Source organism: Castor canadensis, chromosome 19, assembly GCF_047511655.1.
Source record: "Castor canadensis chromosome 19, mCasCan1.hap1v2, whole genome shotgun sequence".
NCBI classification, from domain to species: Eukaryota; Metazoa; Chordata; class Mammalia; order Rodentia; family Castoridae; genus Castor; species Castor canadensis.
In genome coordinates this window covers 38,098,628-38,121,434 of record NC_133404.1, presented here as the reverse complement: position 1 = coordinate 38,121,434, position 22,807 = coordinate 38,098,628, and the positions used below count along the sequence as shown (strand labels likewise).

General features: G+C 39.1%; 1 protein-coding gene across 11 annotated transcripts in view; it reads right to left on the bottom strand.

The window, feature by feature from the left end:
• The window catches only part of Akap13 (A-kinase anchoring protein 13), a 273,195-nt gene that overhangs the window by 106,390 nt on the left and 143,998 nt on the right, over positions 1-22,807 (bottom strand). For all 11 annotated transcript variants that reach the window (XM_020185782.2, XM_074061538.1, XM_074061537.1 and 8 more), the window contains one exon: positions 22,005-22,138. In XM_020185782.2, the coding sequence (XP_020041371.2) occupies positions 22,005-22,138 (134 nt within the window). The remainder of the gene's footprint in view (positions 1-22,004; positions 22,139-22,807) is intronic.

The window sequence follows — 22,807 nt, the reverse complement described above, 5'->3', positions numbered from 1 at the left end:
AAGGTGAAATATTAGTTACTACTTTACAGATGAGGAAAAGTAGTTGCACAAGGTCATACCTAGTAAGTATGCCTTAAATTAAACTCAATTCTGTCAGTTTTTTTCAGTATTCAATAAATTTCTCATTCTGCCACTTGAAAAATGCCCGAAATTAAAAGAAATGAAGCCACACTGGAATTAAAATTTGGGGAAAGAAAACTTACAGTTCACTAGTCCTCATCAACATTACTGATTCTACATAAATGCCAAAAGACAGAAAAAGCAAACATTTTAAAGAATAAAAATAACAAGCAATTCCTCAGTCTAGAACATGCAGGGAGGAAAGCATGTCACTGCATTAAAAAGACTCAACTTCTTTACTAATATTTTAATACACTTCAGTTTTTTATGTTCCTGGACACTGCTGATCGCTGCCCAAGTGCTCTTCAGATGGATGGGTATAGTAATCCTTGTTTTTCTCTTTGGAACAAACATTAGCTATTTCTTATGGCAGAATTTCTCACATTTTTTTTTTTTGAGACACCTGTCACCATTCACTACCCTCTTGGAAGCTTCTCTTATGGATCGTGACTCCCACAACTGCTCCTAGGTACGTGGGCACTTGGCTGAGTATGTTCTACTTAAGTGTCCTTCAAATGATGTGGAAGCTCAAAGCAAAACACTCCAAGTTGACATACACTGGGACAATTGTGACCCTAGTGGACTTAACACAAATATCACAAATATTAAGTTTAGAGAGATAAACTTAAGAAATCAACTCATTTCCTATATCTTTTTGACTTATTTCAAAGGAGATCTCACCGTACTAGAATTTTGTCATCTTACTGCAAAATCCCATTTGTGCTTCCTTGCTATATTCTCTCATTTGTTTTAATTTACCATTTTGGCCTTTAAAAGTATCTTGACATTTTCTTTCTTTCTCTCTCTCTCTCTCCTCCCCTCTTCCCTCCTTTCTTTCGTTCGTTCTTTCTTTTTTTCTTTTTTTTGGCAGTAGCGGGCTTTGAACTGAGGACCCCACATTTGCTAGGCAGGTGCTCTACCACCCGAGCCACTCTACCAGTCCTCTTTGCATTGGTTATTTTTGAAATAGTCTTGATTTATTCCCAGACCAACCTGGACCACAATCTTTTTTGTGCTTTCCTGCATAGCTGGGAAAATAGGCACCTGCCACTATGTACAACCACTGGTTGAGATGAGATCTCATGATCTTTATTTGCCCAGACTGGCCTCAAACCAAAATCCTCCCCGTCTCTGTTCCTCAAGTGGCTAGGATTACAGGCTTGAGCCACCATGCCTGCTCCATATTTCTTAATTATTTTTTTGGTGGTACTGAGGTTTTAACTCAGGGCTTCTCACATGCAAAGCAGACCCTCTACCACTTGAGCCACACCTCCAGTATATTTTGCTCTGGTTATTTGGAGATGGGGTCTGGTAAACTATTTGCATGGTCTCTCCTCAAACTGCAATCCTCCTGATCTCAGCCTCCCAAGTAGCAAGGATTACAGTCATGAGCAACAGGTGCTCAACCACATTTCTTATTTTTAAACACCCTAACTATACTACCCAAATAGTCAATTCAAATCCTTTTGCTATTTTTCTACTCATATAGTTTGTATAAACATTTACAAACTAAAGACAGGGACACTAGTTACAAAGTTTTTACAACTGGATGAGAGATGGTTGTAGCCTGAATTCACATGATGAGCTGAGATAAAGACAGAAAATTGAGGGTTCAAGCATATTTAACACTGACAAGACTATGTCAGAGGATGAAGCAAAAGAAGTGTTATGGTAGACTAGGTTTCTGCCTGGAGCAACTACTTAAAAGGTGGGATCGAACAGAAGTAGGTGGCAGCAAGGGACAGATACATTGTTTAGACACAATGAATCTGTGGCATCTCAGAGCTGCAAAAGGAGCTGTGGCAAGTACCTGAATGAATCTGTGTGTCTGAAATTTAGGAGAATGGCTAGCGATTAGACATACAGATTTGGGCATCAACACACAGTATATATGACATCAAGAAAACTAAAACAAGGAAATATTGCAAAGAAAGGATGGTACCAAATGCTGTGAAAAAGCCAAGAAAAAAAGTGGTAAGGATTTTGCTATGCAAACGTTTCACAGTCCAGGTACAGATACAGGGTGTTAAATGTTCAATTAAAATACTCTACCATTTCACCAGTGAAAATTTCAGGTTGTCTCTCAGAAAGAATATACTCAACTCTTTCTGGTTTTTCCTCTTAAGACATTTTTCCCTTTAAAGAAAATACCTTCAGTGAATCTTATATAATGGTTGCTATAGGATTATGAGCCTGGTAATAAATATTTTACATCTGAGAATTCAATAAAGCCTTAGCAGAGAAAAAGGACCATAAACATGAAGTGATCACTAATGCAACATGTATGACTATCCTTTTGATCCTGTCAAAGATTCTGTCACAGAGACCAAAAGAAAACATCGAGTGCATACATTGGATGAGAAAATGGACAAAGGTTTCATGCTAGCTAAAGGAGGGAAGGTAGGATGGACAAAGAGGGTTTGAGCAATGAGATGGAAAAACAAGGAAGGAGCCAATAAGAAAGAGACTCCTTTTCCATATGATCATCTATGAAAATAAAAAGTTCATTCTATAAAACAAAGACAATGAGGTAAAGGGAAACTATGCTGACATTTACTGACCAGAACTTCCTCATGGGATTTTGTCATCAGAAGCATGGAATGGTCAATTAGTTGCAAAGTACTGAATGCTAGCCAAATGTGCTTATCCATTCAACATAAATGTAGGTATTTGTTGTAGATGAGTTACTCCACAAGGTGTTATGAGATAGGAAAATGTATGAGACATTTCTGGGTCCTCAAGAAAAACACAGTAGCAGCAATTGCACAAACTACAAATACCAGACTGCACAGGTAGGTAGTACAGCTGAAATGCAGAATTTCAGCAAAGTGAATGAGGATCTCCAGCTGAACTGATTAGGAAGACGATAGTTTAACATAAGGAGAAGGTAAGAGGGGAAATGAGAGGGAGGGGAGGCGGACATCGCACATAGAGTGTGAGTGAAGCGAGATACGCTCGTTAATGACGGAGTGCCAGAGGAACGGTGAGGGTCTCGGTACGTGGGTCACACTCACGGAAATGACCACGATGACTGGGAAACATCAATGGCCTAATCACAGAAGCACATGATGTGAAGAGCTTAGACCCTATTCAGGAGCAACCAGAAGGCAATGTCTCAATGAAGACACCTGAGCACAGAAGTGATAATGATTTGTGCTGTAACTCAGGAGGAAGATACAAAAAGTCTTCAGCTTTCTTCAGCCTAAATCCTTTGTCTAAATTTCATGCTGCTCTATGATCTTTACCCAATCTCATTTGCCACTATTTCTCAAGATAAGTATATGTGAAAGGCTGGTGTTTCCCAAGTTCCAAAATCAGAACGTGTTGCTTTCTATTTCAATTCCCCTGAGAAATATAGCTTCTGGGATTCCCCTATCTGTCCACCTTCACCAAAATCCACCCTTCATCTCCCACTTTCCTACTTTAGTTTTCTTGGCCTTAACTCTCTTTTCAACTGCTATGGCACTTGGACTCTGATGCACTGATTTTATGCTGTTCTGCCCTGTTGTTCACTGTTGCTGCAAGTCGGTGTTACTCCCAAGTAGATGGTAAGCTTCTTAAAAGCAACAGCCATTCCTTTCTCCCGAGTGCCACAAACAGAGTAAGACATCCAAAGGCTGGGTGATTAACAGATCATTTCCTCATTAACCACCACAATCACACTCCTAAGACTTTCCTTATGGTTGGCCAAATTTAGTTCTTAAATAATGACAAGAGAAAAAAAATGTTACTGTTAACATGTGCAAAAGGTGAACAGTCTAAGGCTGGATACTGTGTTTCATGCTTATAATCCCACCTACTTGGGAGATAGGAGGATAGTGGTTCAAGGCCAGCTCAGGCAAAAAGTAAAACCTTATCTCAAAAGCGCACGCATGCATGTGTGTGTCCCCACGTGCGCAAATGCGTGTGCAGGGGAAGGGGGTGGTGGTACACATCTGTAATCCCAGCTATGTGGGAGGCAGAGGAAGGAGGATCGAGGTCTGAGGTCAGCTTCAGGCAAAAACATGAGACCCTATCTGAAAAACAACTAAAATCAAAAAGGGCTGGGGCACAGCACAGCTCGAATGGTAAAGTACCTGCCTAGCAAGCACAAGGACCTGAGTACAAAGCCCCATTAACACCGCCGCCCGCCCCCGACTCCTGCAAAAGACCGTGAGTAGTCTAAAAAAGTTTCTGATTTAAAAAGGTCATAGTCCTGGCCCAGACATGAAACCTGTTCAAAATAACCACAGACTTAGTAAAAATCTGAATCCCACATAAAAAAAAAACATGTATAGGAAATGAATTGTTCATCTGATCTTTCTTTTCACAGCAAAAAGACTAACTCTAACATAGTCATTCCACCAACAAGCCAAAATATGATTCAGCTTCCCATGGAAGACTTTCCTTATCCCTCCAGGCAAACACACACCACCACTTTCAAAAAAAAAAAAAAAAAAAGTGGAGGCACAACTTGCTCTATCCAGTGTCCAAAAGACAAAGCAAAGGGGACGAGAGGATAATCCTTCACGAACAAAGCCACTCTATGACACTCTCACAAAATTTAGGTGAATTCTGGAGTTTGCTCCTCCCCAAAGCAACAAGCCTGGTTCTGCTCATTTAGACCAGACTACTATTTATAGTTTACATTTTGATTGTTTTATTCAAGTACAACAACAAGACATTTTAATGTTCTGGAATTTTTAAAAAGAACTATAAACTGTTTCCCTCAGATTAAATTTTGAGAATTTTCATTGTTATCACAAAAATACATGGGGGAGAGCAGTGCCCTTTACTTAGATACATACAATCAGTGATGTCCCCACAGTCAACACCAAAGGAAGGGAGAAGATGACCTATTAACCCAGCAGAGTGGTTAGAAGCATGAACAGACTGCCTTCAGCAAGTTACATAAACCCTTCTGTTCCTCAGTTTTCCTATCTATGAAATGCAGAAAAAAATAATAAAGGCAAACAAAAGGCTATTGTGAGGAAAAATGGATGTGTGCAGAGTACTTGAGTAGTGCTGTGGCACACGCATTATAATTAGTTGCCACATTACTTTTACTTTACGAGCATCATTACACAGTCAGCCCACAAGGGTGCATAACTGTGGTAAATTGTGACTCAAATCAGAATTGAAGGAACAAAACACTTGTGTGGAATCACACCGCCATGCTTCCTCTGGATATATGTTGAACCATGGGACAAGAAGGCAGAAAGAAGGAAAAGTTAAACTTTCTGTTCTCTGACAACTGGAGAAGATAGGTAGCCCCAGAAGTTAAGACTAAAGGAGTTACAGAGCAGCTGAATGCCAAGCTGTTAAGCAAGAAGTAGTTCTTTAAAAAGTCAGGATAAGAGTGGGAACATAGATGGAAGAGTTAAGCCTAAGGGGGAAAGAAACAGAAAAAAGTCTCTTCATCTGCAACAAAGGGAAAGAAATAAGAAAAGACAGATATTTACAGATTTTTCCTGGCCCATCTCCAAGTGACTAATATGGACTGAACCTAAAATGCCCCTGAGACAATTCCTACCACAGACTGAAATACCAGTGTGACCCATGAGGAAAAAGGCTCCAAAGTGGTGACTCTGGAAGAGAAGCCTAGACCCATGTGTGAATTTCTCTGGCATTTTCTCTCACCTCACATCACAAAAGTCTTCCTCTGCAGCCACATCACCCAACCTGATCTCAAACCAGGCTTTTACCTACCTGTCACCTCCAGGCTCTTGGTCCTGCCTTAGCATTCTCCCCACTCATGCCTCCAAGACCCCTTCAAATGCCAAGCCATCACAATGCCTCCACCGAGCACCCCAGTCAAAAAAAGCTGGGCTGCTCTTTCCTGAACTTTATTAGGATTGTGACAGGACTCCCCTATCCATTACCAATGGGGTGTGATGCCTGCTGTGCAAGTCCCATGGAATCTCACTTATTTGGATTTCTTAGCATTCAACACACAGTTCCAGCATGAATAAACAAAGTAGTACAACTTTATCCACGGGGGACATGTTTCAAGTTTCCCACTGGATGCCTGAAACCACAAATGATAAAAATGTTTTTACTTACACGGTCAGCAGCATTGCCACATTGCACCTCCTGGGCATCACTACTTTTCCACTTGGGGTCATTACTAAGTACAGTTGTTCAAACACGAGCAGTGGAACGCCATGACAGCTGACTAGATAACCAAGGCAGCTACTAAGTGAGTACGGTGAGTAGCATATACAGCATGGATACACTAGACAAAGGGATGGTTCGTGTCTTGGGTGGGACGAAACAAGATGGCACACGATTTCATTAAGCCACTCCTAACAGCACCAACTTTGAAACTTATGAATTCTTTCTGGAGGTCTATTTAATATTTTTGACCATGTTTGACCATGGGTTAACTGAAAACACGGAAAGTGAAATAATGGTTAAGGGGAGACTGTCTGAAGATCTTTCAGGCAGGAATCCTGTTTTCAGGAGTAGGTTCAAACTGGTACAGGCAATACAGACGCAGGGGTTCTTTAATTTAAAAATTTATGCTTTCAATGGATTTCTAATAAGAGAAGTACGCACTAAAAAAAAGGGCATCTACTCTGTCACTACAAGCAAATGGCTTTAGTTCAACTGTATCCATAGATGATCCTACCAGGAGTCAAGTAAATGGAAAAAATTCTCTGCCTACTCTGAATACTTTAATGAAAAATTTAAATTTTTAATGTAAATGCTTAATGTATACAACTTGATAAGTTTGGAGAATGAGTACTTTAAAATACAAATTACAATTCAGGTGGGTTCTATAAGATCATCCATTTTGTAGATTTGCCTCACTATACACATAAGATCTTTAAATTATTTTATCTGTTTATGATGACTAATAGGGTGATTCTTAGCACCTTCTAAATATGCAGATGTCTCTTCTGGAATTATTGTGAATACTTTTAAAATAAACATCGAAAAAAGAAACTAACTGTTCCCTGAAAAGCTTTAAAATACACTCATGCAGCAAAAGATGGCCAATTATTCAAGACCAAGTTTTATGGAAGCAATCCTCCAAAACGTACGCACGTGTGTATGTGTGCGTGAGTGTATGTGCACATGTATGTGTGCATGTGCATGAGATGCCTCTGAAGACTACACAGCAAAACACGCACACGTGTCTATGTGCGTGTGTGTGCATGCGTGCACATGTGCGTGAGATGCCTCTGAAGACTACACAGCACTCACCTGTTGGTACCGTATGTACTGTCTGGGACAGCACATCTAACTCACCAGGATTAAAGAACATGAAGCTCCTCCTGCAGTACTGAGCAGTTCACTTATAAGGTCTCCTCTCTGACCAACTTGCCACCTACAGGGCCATTCTTATTATCTTTCTTCTCCTTCCCCTATAAGGATGTTATAACAAATGTTTGTGGTATTCAAAAGAGCTGGCTTATTATTTATTATCGTTCTTTGAAATAAATACACTTTTCCTGGGTCTGAGTTCTAAAAGCTCTGCATCTCCAACTCTGAATAAATGATGATAAACTTGAAAAAGACTTTGATCTGTCCTATTTCACAACAAAGACAATTATCCAAGCTCCTCAAGACTGAATGATGACTCACCCTTCTTGGTTCAGTCTAAAAACCCATAAATTAATGAGTTATTAACAAGGAGGTTTCCATTCTCCATCTGATTTTAACTTGCAATTCCTTCCATGGTCATTAAAGCAGTTTTTCACTTTAGTTACCAAAACTTAAAGCTTCAAATGTGTGTGGTTTGGAGCTAGGAAGCAGGATTTTTAAAGGGAATTATTTAGATTATTGGTGTTCTAAAGGAAAGAAATTAAAGGACAGAATAAATATATTCTTACCTGTAGAGCTCAGAGAACCAGTATTTATAGAAACTGGTAACTAACTGTAGCTCTGCCTTGAAGTTCTTCCAGTGTTCCTTTTTCTTTCAAGACACTCGCCATACATCAAACATTATAGAACCCCTGCTATGTGTCAGACAATGTGACAGGTCAATATCGATGAAAATATGGCCAAGCAGAGTCACTAGCAGAAGTCAGAAGAGTTCCCAGTGCAGTACAGAGCAGGACATGAGACAGAACTCAATTCCACTGGATCTATGCTTCTGAGTTGGGAAGAAGAGTGTAACAGAAGACCTCAGAGAATGAACAGGGCAGTCCAGGATAAGACAGCACATTCAAAAAGGGCCTTAAAAAACAAGAAGTACCCAGACAAACCCCCAAGGCTGCATTTCAGGCACAGAATACAATCAATGAGTAAGTACAGCGATGGATTTCAACAGATAAAGTGGAGTTTGGTGTCTTGCGTGGCTGGCAGCTGGAATACGATAGAACAAGATAACCAAGGGAACTATACAAGTTATCTCAGGAGTCAGGTTTTGAGTTCATGCCGCCATACCACAATGTTTAAAACCAAGGACCTATTCATTTATGCTGAGTTAAGATTCTGCAACATGGGCTATACCAATTGTTCTTGAAGTGTGGTCTCTAAAACCTTGAGGGTCCCAGAGGTGTATTTTTTAAGACATCTATGGGGTCAGAATTCTGATAAGTAATGCTATTATTTGCCTTTTTTACTGTGTTGACATTTGCAGTGATGGTGCCTTAGCACAAAATCAAGGCAATAGTACCAAAGTGATCCAACAGTCACTATATTCTTTCCTACCACATATTCATTTTACCAAAAAACCTTTTCATGTAAGAATGACCTTGGTAGAGCTGTGTATATGTAAATTTTCAGATTTAGGTACACATCACTGTGACAAAATGGTAAGCAGATGGTCATCCTGAGAAACATCACTGTGCAGTTATTTTAAGGTATAAGATGAAATAGCTCCTTTTTTTTCTCAGAACATTTTTCCTTAAAGGAGGACTGACAAACAGCTGATAGTTAGTGGGCATTTTCTCTGAGTGAACCAGCCTCTCAAAGGAAACAGTAAAAGTCAGACTTTCAAATGAAAATGAGAATTTTGGAAAACTTGTACTTGTCAACTGTGAGAATATATAAGCCATTTCTGACGAGATTGGTGGCAATCTTTATTAGTAATTTGATTTTTCTTGTATCACAATATGGAACCTTCAACATTTGGAAGAGCTGTATCACATTCAGTAAATCAAAATTTTGCAAATGACCAATGCATATTGTTACAAAGCATGCATTGGCAAAGAGCCATTCAAAGTTTAAGACACACCAACGGACATTAATATAATAGAAGTCAAGAAGTCCAATTATATGATTTCAAGAAACTTTTCAGAACCTATCACTTACGATCAAAGGAGACTATCACAATTTATTTGATAAAATTATTAAAATATCCCTCCCTTTTTTCTAAGCATACATCTGTGTTAGGCTATATTTTCTTTACATACTTCAACCAAAACAATATATTTTAACAGGCTAGATAAGCAAGAATTTAAAGATCCAATCCCTCCCCTAATTAAGCCAGTAACTAACTTAAAACAATGTTATTCCTTTAATTTTTACTTTGGAAAAGTTAGTTTTCATAAAAACATGCTTCTTAAATTAACAAGAGTCTGAGTTATTATTAATATTACTATAAATGAACAACTAAATATTTAAAAAATTTCTCCATTTCAATTAATATCATGATAAACATTTATGGATATAACCCCTAAAAACAAAACAAAAACATCATTGGAGTTCTTCGCAATTTTAAGTGTATGTAAAGTGATCTCGAGACCAAAAAGTTTGAGAACTACTGGGTCATGAGGCAAGAAAAGATTAACAGTAAGAATTCAAGTGAGAAAAAGATGGGGAGTATGAGCCCTCCAAATCAGCAGTTTGACCTAAGTTAAATTTGATACACATCCCAAAGAAAGATGAGGGGAAAGGATGGTAAGAGGAAAGAATCTGGGATGAGCACTTGGTAGCTTAAGAAACTGTATGAAAGCCAATGCTGTTACCTATGAAGTGTGGTCCAAACAATTTCATAGTATTTTGAATGAAACTGATAAAGATTAACTATAGTAAAGAATATAAAGCCTGGGCTGGATGTGTGGCCCAAGGTGTAGAGTGCCTGCCTAGCAAAAGTGAAGCACGAGTTCAAACCCCAATACTGAAGGGGGAAAAAAAAAGAAAGGTTTTCTGACGGTAATAAAAGTTCTTTATGAAAAGATTCTTTTATGCTAATGAATTTAACTAAGGGACCATGTGGCAAAACAGGTTTAATTCCATTTTTGAGACAACCAGTGCAAATGATCAAGAGGTAAAACTGACACAAGTGACTCTTTAATACAAGTTCCTGTACTGCTATAGTAGGATTAGTGCTCAACGGTTACACATCTTCATTATATATCATTCAACAATGCCCTTAATGATGTATATATATGACAACTAAATAGAAGTTCCAAACCCAGAACAGCAAAACACACACACACACACACACACACACAAGTTTTAGCATTTAAGGCCTTGCCTCTAGTTATCTGAAAACTAGGTCAAATTTACAAGATTCACTTGCCCAAGTTTCTGCAGAGTACAAATATTCTAATTTAATAATAAGATGGTCTTCACTCTGAAGGAAGCTGACATTATAAGGAACCACAAAGCCACAATGCTGAGGAACAGAAGGTGCAAATATGGCAGAAAACATTTCATAAAACTTCCCTTCCCTGCCAAAACTGACTTCTCTCCTTGTGGTTATCAGAAGAATGTGTGCTTTGCATGGGCAGGAAAAATATATACATAAATACATACGTATATGCACCTCCCTTCTAAAAGGCTGCCTTGTTGAATTTTAAATTAATGATGTGCATTGTCAAATGTTTCATTATTATTTACTAAAAGAATTACAAAAAAAAAAAAAAAACAAAGGAAAGTTTTGTGAAAATGGGTGCCAGTACTTAAAGTCCTGTCTATTATATTAAACACGGCCCTGCGGTGTGGGTGAGTGCCTTGACTGAGGGTCAGATGTTGAAATTTCCTCTAATTGTGCATATCTAAAAGAGTCTACCTTTTCAAAATGTCTGACAGTTCCCACTTCCTACTTACTTAGATTCATGCCATTAACTCTCTACTAGACTACATTGGTTGGTTATGCTGTGATTAAATGTTTTCCGAGGAAAAGAGGGAGCTCGCTCTTTTGTCTTAAAAAAAACAAGCAAACAAAACCACCTACTCCCATCTCACTCACTCTATGCTGTGGTGATAAACTAGAAAAGTTATAGAAATAACTGCTTCAAAGAGTTAGACAACATGGGTCTTTTCACAGCTGTAGTTATTTCATGCCTTTGCAGTGTGGTCAGCCTCATATGCTGTAAAGAACTTATGTTTAGTTATTCTTTTCCTTCCACAAACCCCCTAATGAAGCTCTCCTTCATCTTCTCTTTCCTGTTTGCTACCTCCCCCTTTAGTGTTCTAAGTTCCCACTAACAAGCCTCACTTAAAAGAAGAAGGATCAAGGCAACTTTCCCCAGCAGCCATATTCCAGGACAACTTCATGTTTATCTGTTATTGGATGGTTGATATTAGATAACCAGTAGACTGAGTCTAAGGTTAAAAGTGCAGCAAGACTCATTCAGCGATCATATTCATGACCTCTGCTCCTCAAAAAGCCATGCCATGAGATAGATTCCCATCAGGAATAAAACAACAATAACAAAAAACTTAACAGTTAAGATGGATGAGCTTACTCACCAGCCCTAGGGACAGCTAAAAAGAACAGTATCCCCCAATATTAGACCAAAACCACAGTGAGCAGGGCAGAGACATACTACAGCTCTGACCCTAAGCAGCAGATCAACCATCTGAATTCACCACAGCCATAATGGAAGAACTTCCAGTGGTTTCACAGAAGCCCGAGGGGCTGCTGGAGTAGAGAAGTCTTTTAACTAAAAAGCAACCTAAGGTCACTGTCCACATCATACTACACACTAATCTTGAAAAGGTATTTCTTAGCATGGCTTTCAGGACTTCTTATAATGGATTCACCTGAAGTATGAACTGCATTCAAGTTACATGTCAAAAAAGCTGAGGTTTAAATGCTTTTTCTGATTCAATGAGGAAAGAACAGTCTCACAGAAGGAGAAAAACAATTCACTGGCTTGATGCGAAGCAGACACAGCACTGGGTTTCAGCACTAATGAGGGTGGAGGGCCAGAGCTCTATTTCCCTTCTTTCCATCATTTCATTAGGGAAAATCTAATGACTCTTAAGAAGGAACACAGCCTATTGTGCTATGTACACTGGACAGGAACTGCTCCATGGCAAAACAATCATGACACATGCATCACTTTCTGGAACTGGAAAGAAAAGACCAACTCCCTATTTTAAGAAAAGTAATGCTGTCAACAGAGAATATCCCTTCAGTCAAACAGTTTAACAGAATTTCACTTAATGCCTTGAGGGTATAATGCCACCAGAAGTGAACAGTAAAAGGGACATGGCGTAGATAGGCCTAAACTAAGACAATCCCTCCCTTTTGATCCCCTCAATACAGGTGTCAACTCCTGGAGTTTTGGGGTTTTTTATTTTTGGTAGGACAGGGGGTTGAATTCAGGCTTCACATTTACAAAGCAGGCGTTCAACTGCTTGAGCCACACCTCCAGTCCATTCTGCTCTGGTTATTTTGGAGATGGGTCTCAAGAACTGTTTGCCTGGGCTGGCCTCAAACCATATTCCTCCTGATCTCAGTCTTCCAAGTAGCTAGGATTACAGATGTGAGCCACTGGTGCCCCGCTTGGTTCATTTCTTTATTTCTCCCAACAAAGTTATTTGAGGGACACTGTATGTCTTACTCATTTTACCCATTTGGGTAGCAACCCTAGTTTTTATTACAATGTTCAATACACAAAACAGTAGATAGAGGTTTGTGAATTAAAGGCTCAATTAAATTTTGCAAATATACATCTCCTAGATAAAGGGAACACAATCCAACAGAGCAATTTACTGCTCAAATCTTTGTTCTGTCTGTCTAACGTAAGGGACTTATATATGTGTTCTCCCATACTTCTCCTGATAGTCAGTCTGGAGACTCCCACAATCTCTGGCCTCACAAGGGTGAAATGAGGAGAAAAACCTTGTGGGTCCTTTAGAACAAAGGTACTCTTATCCACAAAGAGGAGACTACATAATACTTGGGTTTCAGTGCTTCTGCTCATGCATTCCCCCTCTGGACTGGTCCAGTCTCAAGAGGTCTGTAGCTCATGTGGTGTCCCTGCTTCCTTGGCCTAGCATGGTAGGAAAGGCCCAAACCCAGTCCACTTCTGCTTTAAAAAAAACCCTTCTGCTTTAAAAAAGATTGGGTTGTAGATGATTCAAAGGGGAAAATAAATGCAACAGAATGTTGAGCATCAAAGTTAAGGAGAAAGGATACTGAATAAATAAATGATGTCAGAAGTAAAAATGATTACCAGCACATTTTCTGTAAGTTATGATTTTCACAGGAACAGAAGGATAGAGGGTATTGGAAAGATCCTACAATTTAGCTTTCCCCAGGGCTACCAGGATATACCCCTAGTGATGGAAATGGCAACCACAAAGCTGCTCCCTTTCTCACATCAGTCATCCATCCACTCAGTGGCACTGCCAGAGAACATTCTTAAACAAACATTTTCTTACCTGACTCATGCAGGCTGTCCATCCAGAAACAAAGAACACTGCCTGTTAGGTAACAATTTCCATTAAATTTCAAGGAAGGTAACACACAACAAGCACACGTTAAAAATGAAGATGTCGAGTAAGGATGCAGATGTCAGTCAGTGGTACAGAGCTTGCCTAGCATGCACAAGGCCCTGGGTTCAATACCCAGCACTACAATAAATAAATAAGCAAGCAAGCTGGCTATGCTCTGGAAAGAAGGCAGTAAGGATGGATATATTGAAGAACAGCACTACTCATTTTAAATCCCTATTGCAGACTTCCATTTTTCATATATCCATGGTAAATGTTACTTTTCTCAGTTTCCTATTTGGATTGTTTTAAACCTAGATTACTTCCAGATTGGTTACTTGTGAACTTGGGTGATTCTGCATCTGTTAAGCATTTTTAAGATCTTTGAAGTGCAGAGCATGCTGTGAAAGTTTAAAAACAAAACAAAACAAAACACTATAAAACTGCAAAGGTACAACAGCTCTCTGAATATATCCCTTTTCTTTCCAAAGGAATATTGACAGCACCTGTGCTATAGATGCACATCACCAAGAAAACGCCACCACATCAGAGATGCACTTGTCAAGGATTCTCTGTAAACATCCAGGAACACCTAAATGGCACCTGATATGCCCTATCACACATGCTGCACTCACATATTGTGATTCTATGTGTTTGTGCTTGCTTGCCTTTTGTTTTGGTTTTTGGAGTTTTGGTTTTTGGAGATAACTGGGGTTCAAACTCAGGGCTTCATACTTGCTGGGCAGGAGTTCTACCATCTGAGCCACTCTGCCAGTCCATGCTTGCTTTCTTTAACTAGTTCACAAGCTCGCTAAAGGCAGAGGCAATAACTTTTCAAAATTCTCTAAATATTTGATGAAATATCATGACCAAGATAAGGTACTCATTTTACTAAACCAACAAATGAATAAAATCAAACAATAAGCAGCCTTAGAGACTGAAAACAGTTGAAGTCAGCATCCCCGAAACTTCTTCTGGATAAAGTACGTGATTCCACATAGAGCAGGCACAGAGGTCAACCAGCAAGATGTCACTAGTTGTCTTCATAAAATACACAGTCAATACCCAATCCAAGCAATCTATAACTGCCCAAATTATAGGTACCCATGGATATTACTGAGTAGGACCTATACTTTTTTAAATTTTGTGGTGTGGTATGTGTTTGTCTGTTTGTGAGTGGTATTAGGGGTTGAACTCAAGGCCTTTTTCTTGCTGGGCAGGGGCTCTACTAGTTGGGGCACTCTTTCAGCCCTTTTTGTGTTGGTGTCTTTGACACAGGGTTTCACTTTATGCTGGGTCTATCCTGGACTGTGATCCTCCTCTCTGTGCTTTCTGGCATAGCTGAAATGACAGGGGTGTGCTGCCTCACCCAGGCATTGGTTGAGATGGGGGTCTCTTGAATTTTTTGCCTGGGCTGATCTTAAATCGCGATCCTCCCAATTTCTGCCTCCCAAGAAGCTAGGGTTACAGACTTGAGCCACTGCGCCCAGTTTCCTATGCCTTTTGTAATGCAGCAAATAACATTCTTTTAGTTTTTCTCTCATTTAAGAGGCAAAAACAAGTAGCTCTAAAGTCATGCTTATGTCAGTAAGGTGAACACAGAACTCTGAATCAGAAGCAATACATAGTTTTTTCTTTGTTTTCTAACAAATCACCCAGTGATGTACTTTTAAAGTCCACTGGTAGAAATAATGGTTAAACCAAAGTTTGTGATTCTAGTACATTGTATACATTATCCTCATTCTCATAGTGTAAGAGTAACACATTCTTTAGAGACACCCAGCACGGTGGCTCACATCTGTAATCCCAGCTAGGTGGGAGGCCTCAGGTAGCAGGACCATGATCTGGAGCCAGCCCTAGACATTCAAGACCCTACCTGAAAAATAACACAAAAAAAGGCTGGGGGTGTGGCTCAAGTGGTAGAGTGCTTTTCTAGCAAGTGTAAGGCCCTGAAATCAAACACAAGTAACACACACACAACTTCTTTAGAGGAAAGAATTTAGCATCTATTTAAAAGATTTTTTTCCATAAACAATGTTATGTTTATATTTTAACACTAAGACTTTATTTACTGGCTTAATAAGTACCTCTTCCCACTAGAATATAAGCCTTGGAATTTCTGCATATCTGAAGCCTAGCACAGAGCTCAGGGAACATTACCTGAATCAAGTACTGAATGAATTAGTGCACCCTCAGAGTAAACATAAAGTGAAGTATAAATTTAAATGAGTAACACTATGGCCTAAAACAATTGGTAATTTCTTCCAAGAGCTTTTAAGTATCACCTGTCTAAAAATCATTGCTCATAGTCTTAAGAGTAGGTCTGAAAAGTCTAAGTTAATTTAAAATGAGATAACAATATACTGCTTATAGCATGCCTGTTACATGTTAGATCTGTATTAATTCTAGTTCAAATAAACTGGAGCAGGCACTGATATCTCAAATTTACAGACGAGGAAACTGAGCCAGTGAATAAATGAGACAAAGGTACTCAGCTAATAAGTGGCTAACTAGACTAAAACCTTAGTTTATTGCGATCCATAATTTTTTCATTATATTGCTACTATCACTGGCTGTCAATATAATGGGTAAGAACGAGTAAAAGTAAAATGAAGAGTGTATGATATGAAAGAGCACTAAGTCTCCGATTTCCCAGCATGGGGAAAGAAAGTGGGGACAACGAACACACTCCTTCCAAAATGCATATCTCACCTATGCTATAAAAGAAAAACACTGGAGACCCCAGAGAAAAACACCTTGGAAAACATGTAAGGGAAAAGTGATCAGTTAAAAAATCAGGTTCCTAAAGAAAGTCTCGTTTTTATGAGTCCCTCAGGATTCTCCTTTAGGGTCAACACATAAGATATCCCCAACACCTATGAAGTTATTCTAATCATCTTAAGACGCATATGATGGTCAGAAATTACGAACTGAGCAAATCTCAGGGTTACCCAATCACTATATACAGGAGAAAATAAAGGCAAGAAACATTAGGTGACTCAGTTAAGTCACTTAAAAATGCACAGTCGGATCACTGAATTACACCCTTCCATGGATTACCTACCCCACAGTTTTGCACTACAGTTGTAGTTCCACCAATGTGGCTTTATGATCACAGGATCTTTGAGCATGTCTTTACACAACCATATTAAACATCTGCAGAAGCCGCCACTGAAAAATTTCCCAAAGGCTCTCCATTTCAGGAGACTTAGAGAGAGTCTCCAAAAACTTACATGAAGAAGCTGAGGAGTAAGTTCCCCTGTGGTTGATGCTAGCTACAGCTGATCCAAAAGAAGCAATTAAGGGGGGCATGCCAAATGTGTGCAGAAGAAACTCACTGAGAAAGAGACCCATTTGCCTTTTCCTAGCTGACACAAAGAACAAAACTATATGTGTAGATATTATAGCAAAGATATTTTTAAGACTGGAAACATTTTTCCCGTATTGTCTTCATTTTCTTTTTAATAGTGCACAGTAATTGTGCAAAGGGTTTTCACTGTTATTTCCGTACACGCATATAACATATTTTGATTAAATTCACTCCCTCAATTACTCTTTCTTATCCTTCCCCTTTTTTTAAAACATAAAATCTAAAATTTATAGGGTGGAACTGTGGAAGCCATTTTCACTATTAGTGTACGCTTTTCCCAAGTAGCCTAGCAGCTGTCATGTTTTCTTATTTCAGCTGAATGTGAAGGCTGCAAATAGTCACAAGAGACAGAAGAGCTCTTAACTAAACTTCTGGACTACGGATGGAAAAGCAAGCTTGCCTCCTTGAGATAACAAAGAAAACAGCGTCCCCATTAAAAATAATAAAAGGACACAACTGATGAAGATATGAACAAGAAGCAGTCCACGCTCAACACTGCAATGATCACAACTTTGAAGACACAAACGTGAAATAAGGATATTCAATTAATTAATTCTAAAAAAGAGATCAGGATTCTGACTGAAAATGCTTTCTTCAGAGTGTGTTAAAGCAGAGTTCACTTTCCCAGTAACCTAATATTCAGCATATGGGATTTTGTAGTGGTCCCTGAATATATTTGCTCTTGAGTGTTTGGCTGCTAGGTCAATGGGCACCCTGACAAGACACACTGGTTTGCAGGATTAACTGTTCCATATGGCTAATAAGCTTATGCAATGAACATTTGGAAATGGAATTATTTCAGACATACCTCAATGAGCAGATACTCCAGGGAGGCAAGCTATTTCCTAATAAACTTGGTCACATCTTGCAAAGACTCCTATTATTCATGGAGATATTAGTTTACAGCAAGGGGCATGGAAGGAGGAATCTGAAAATTTCCTGTTTACAGTAGCACATACTTACAAAGTAAATGGTCCCAGAAGCTTTCTACTCTGGATCTACAAATTCAGTGTCACCTCTTGGTTCCCATTCAGGGTGTGGCTCTATACTTCTTTATATCTTTATTTTTTATTTTGGTGGTATTGGGGTTTGAATTCAGGGCCTCATGCTTATATGGTAGGTGCTCTACCACTTGAGCCACATTTCCAGCCCTCTTTTATATCATTCTTTAGAAAATAAAAAGCAAGTCTGGAAATGTCTTACTAATATCTGCACCAGAAACAACCACTTAAGTGAACACCACCATGGTGTTAGCTGCAGCTTAAACAGATGAAATAATAGGAACACAGACTTACTCTTCAATGAAATCAGCTTACATGCTACAGTGGCTTCGGAAGTTTCTGTACTGTGACTGTGAGCATGGGGCTTATACAATGCAATGGATTAAACTTCAGAGTGCTTATGTAGCACTCAGATACTTGTTTCAACAGCAAAACACATCCTAAATCAAGTGAATTAGACTTCCCAAGTGCACCTCACAATGATTCCTTGGGAAACAACGGTATAACACAAACATTACTACTTCAGCTAACAGCTAACTATCTGTAAACAAGGCAAGGTATTTAACCATCTTGAGTCCCTCTCTTCTTTAAAGCATAAGTGTTGGCCTTAGATAACACTTAAGATTCCTTCAAATTTTAAAGGTTTCAGAAATAAAGCAAGCTCCATGTTTTCCAACTTAAATTATTGTTACAATGCCATTCCTTAGGCTTTTATAAAGCATGTCTAAGAGGCAGTAACTGAGTCTGAACCATCATATTCTAGCTGTTACTTCAATGAGCGAAGAGGACATGGGAATCTGGAGTTACTAAATTTAATAATAATGGTAAGGTATATGTATGATAAACTCTGTCATAAGCACTTGATATACATTAATTCATTAAGAAGGAAAAATGAAGGCAACAAAAGGTAATCTGTGAACCAGTATAGTATGTAAAAGAAATAAAGTTGAATATTAAATTGTAACTATTATTAAAATTTTGGCAAGACCTAACAACGATCACAACCATAAAGTGATAACATGTGAACCTTATTACACAGTCTCCACTGTTCTAGTTTCTCAGTCAGTAGCAAAATGGCACTACAGTCATTTGTTGTTTTACATTTGGAAAGGGGTAGGTCGACGGAGCAGTAACTGGCCACTCCAATCCTCAATCACAATCACAATGTCAATCAGCCCTTTTCCAAATGCAAATACAGACTCTAGAAGGTTATGGCCAAGAAGATGAGTGAAATCTAGGAAACTGAGTTCTAGAGAAGGTAAGTCAAAAATCTAGTTCAGGAGAGAGAACTGGAACTTCCACTGCCAACATGCTGTTTACTAGTAACAACTTTCATCACAGAACAACTTTCTTTGGTGATACTGGGAACTGACCACTTCGTGTCAAGCAAGTGCTCTACCATTTGAGCCACACCCCCAGCCCTTTTTGCTTTTGCTATTTTTCGAATATAGTCTCTACCAAGATCCTATCAAGGCTTCCTACACAGCTGGAATTATAGACATGCACTACTATGCCCATCTTATTTGTGGAGACAGAGTGTCGCTAACTTTTTGTACAAACAGTGATCTTCCTAATCTCTGGCTACTAAGTGAGCAACCATGCACAGCCTGATTTTATATTTTTTAAATACATAGAAAAAAACTCAAAATCAGCCTAGTTCATCCATGAACATTGTATCAAATTAAGATTGCAATGACCATAAATAAGGTTTTACTGAAGTACGGCCATACTTATTGTCTTTATATACTGTCTATGGTTGTTTCACAGTGTAAAGGCAAAGTTGGCTACTTGTGACAGAGACAAAGTCTAAAAGTTTCCTATAGACCTCTGCTTTCTCCTGACTGGGTAAAAATTTATAGAATAAATGTTATATGAAGAAGTAAACTGGAGAGAGAAAAAATAAGACATGGGAAAAGTCAAGGTGTATGTCCACGCATCATTCTTTTGACTCACAGCCAACAGGGCAAGTTGGGTGGAGCAGCAAGGAAGAAAGGTACATGGGCAGATTTTACATCACTGTAACAATGCTGTGAACACGAAAACCTCCACTATAAGCAACAAGTGAAAATCCTATTGGCATGTTCTTTCTCCCAATGTACCAGGTGCGAGCAGACACAAAGCATGAAGCACAGAGAGTCCCCACAAGAAACAAAGTAGACAGATTCAAGGCTCCTTAAAATACTGGTATCAGTCACAGAGCCCAGGGTGAAGAGGTAGAGAGGAATGAGCCCTGGTAAGTAAGTCCTAGGCTGTAAATCAAACCTTAAAACTTCTTCCACCTGGATCTGGCACTCCTGGCATCATTTTCCCAGGTCCTATTCTTTTATCTGGAATGAGACATACTGACCAACTATAAGAGTATTCTCTCTCAACTCCTACAACTATGGGGAAAATGAGAAGAGGAAATGGACCAAGGAAAAAAGGACTTAGAAAAAGAATTGTTTGTTTTCTTCTTTACTGTAGTAGGCAAGATACAATTGGGTCAGAACTCTCCATTGTCAGAAAACAGAGGTCTAGAGCCTAGTAAGAGACAAGATTCAATGACATCAATCACTGCAAGGTAATTTCAATCACTACAATGCCATATCAAAATGGAAGGGAAGGGCATTTGAACTACAAGATCAGTTAAGTCTGTCTCTTCCCTTTCTGATGGGCAAAAGCAACATTTACCTGCTATGTGCCTGCTATGTGAGTAGCCTCCTAGGCATTAGTCATGAATTTCATCTGCAACAGGAGCAGGTTAGAGCAGTTAGCACTGTACTCCTGTTAAATGAGGCTTGCTTGTCATTTACACACTTGACATAGTTTGGGATGGCACAGTTCTGTTTACCTACTGCAGTAACATTAAGGGGAAAAAAATACCACTTAGTCCCCCAAAGAGCAAATATAGGGCATTCTCAGGGCTAGCTTAGAAAGACCAAGTATGAGTCCAGTAACTTGATTTTCAGCTTTCTAAAGGTTTGGGTTTTGTTTTGTTTTTTAACCAGCACAAAATGTAAAGTGTACAACACTGTTTCTCCACAACAACTTTAAATACCCTTGTTTTGAAAAGCTAATAGCTTTAAGCCAGAAGAAAAATAATCTCAAGACTGGAGAAAAGTATTTTCAAAAACCTACTGAATTACTATATGACCCAGTAATTCCATCAAGAGGTCCATGAAAACCTGTCCACATAAGCTTGTTCACAAAAGCAGCATTTGTGGCAGCCTCAAAACAAAAACAATTCAAATACACCACACAATGTAGTATATCTATACAACAGAATACTAGTAGGCAATAAAAAGAACCAAGTTAATATCAATTCTGCAGCATGGGTAACGCCTAACACTAAGCAAGTAAAGCTAGCCAAAAAGACCACAAAGTGTATAATTCCACTTAAATGAGGTTCCAGAATGGGCACATTAGTGCCCGGCTGCTGTAAGTACAGGGAGGGAAGAAAGAGAAGAGTGGCCTGCTAGTGAGTACGGGGTTTCTTTTGGAGGTGGTGATAATGCTGAGTTAAAAATATTCGTGGTAGCAGTTACACAACTCTCAATTCTATGTGAAGAAAGATGAGTCAGATTTAAGAAGGTTTACAGATCCTCTTTTGCAGTCATTCTCATTGTGTGACACTTTAAGTCTCATGAAAAACTTCAAAGTCTTATGTTTATGGAGAAAATGTTTTTCACTGAATGAACTCTCCAAAAGACTCATGTATGACAGCCCATTCCCAAACGTGGCTGCATGGTGCACACCACTTATGAGACTCAACTGCAGCAACACCCCATGTTTCTATAACAGAACAAGGGTAGGGGGTATAAAACTACTGTTACACCCCCCACCCCATAACAAAAGCCAAGACCATAGATGGGACAAGGAGACCAATGTGAGCACACCTGTGCCTCATACAGGCTTCCTGATGCACTTACCACCTGGGTCTTGGGGCCTTGTTTCATCTGAGGTACACCAGCTCCATTCTCCACAGCCAATTCTTCAGAGCCTGAACTTGAGCTGATCTTATTAAGAAAATCTACTTCGTCTTCAGCTTTCGTGTCTGGCATTTCTGAAGAGAACAAAGGGTTACAAAGTGAGTGCATGTGGAGGGAAAAAGTTCCTATGCCTTACTATTACACAGCAAACTCTGGTTTCATATGTTCTGTTAGTTTTTCCATTAAGTGGAGAAGTATCCCACTGCTGTCGGGAGTAGTGGCATTTCTGACCCTGGGCTGAGCTGCTCCTTTATCACCAGGTTGTGTGGTTTTCCCTAGCCTTTGTGTGGGTTTAGAGCTGGGGGAAGATCCAACTCAATGTCTACACAATGTCCACTTTCACCACCGACTTTCAAAACAAATATAAGTTTGGTGCTGATGACTTGCATGTGGAAAAGTAAATTTGTAAGCTTTAAGGGCACAGATTTATAGCTGATGTCATCATCAAAAAGGCAAGAGAGAGTTGTATAAGACAAAAAGGGAAAAAAGCCACTGAGAATTGAGACAAAGCCTCTGGGACAAGTCTGACTTTCTTTAAAAATATACTACACACCTTGATCCACCCATCACTGCAATCAGTAAGAATGAACTATTTAGTAAATTATTTTAACTGTTACTTCCACCCAAACCAAAACATAACAAGAAGATAGTAACTCCTTTATTCACATAAACCTTTTATAGGTATTTTCTCTAGAATTACACAGTTGTGCTCTTGCTGATCATGCTCAAAAGACCCAACAGTA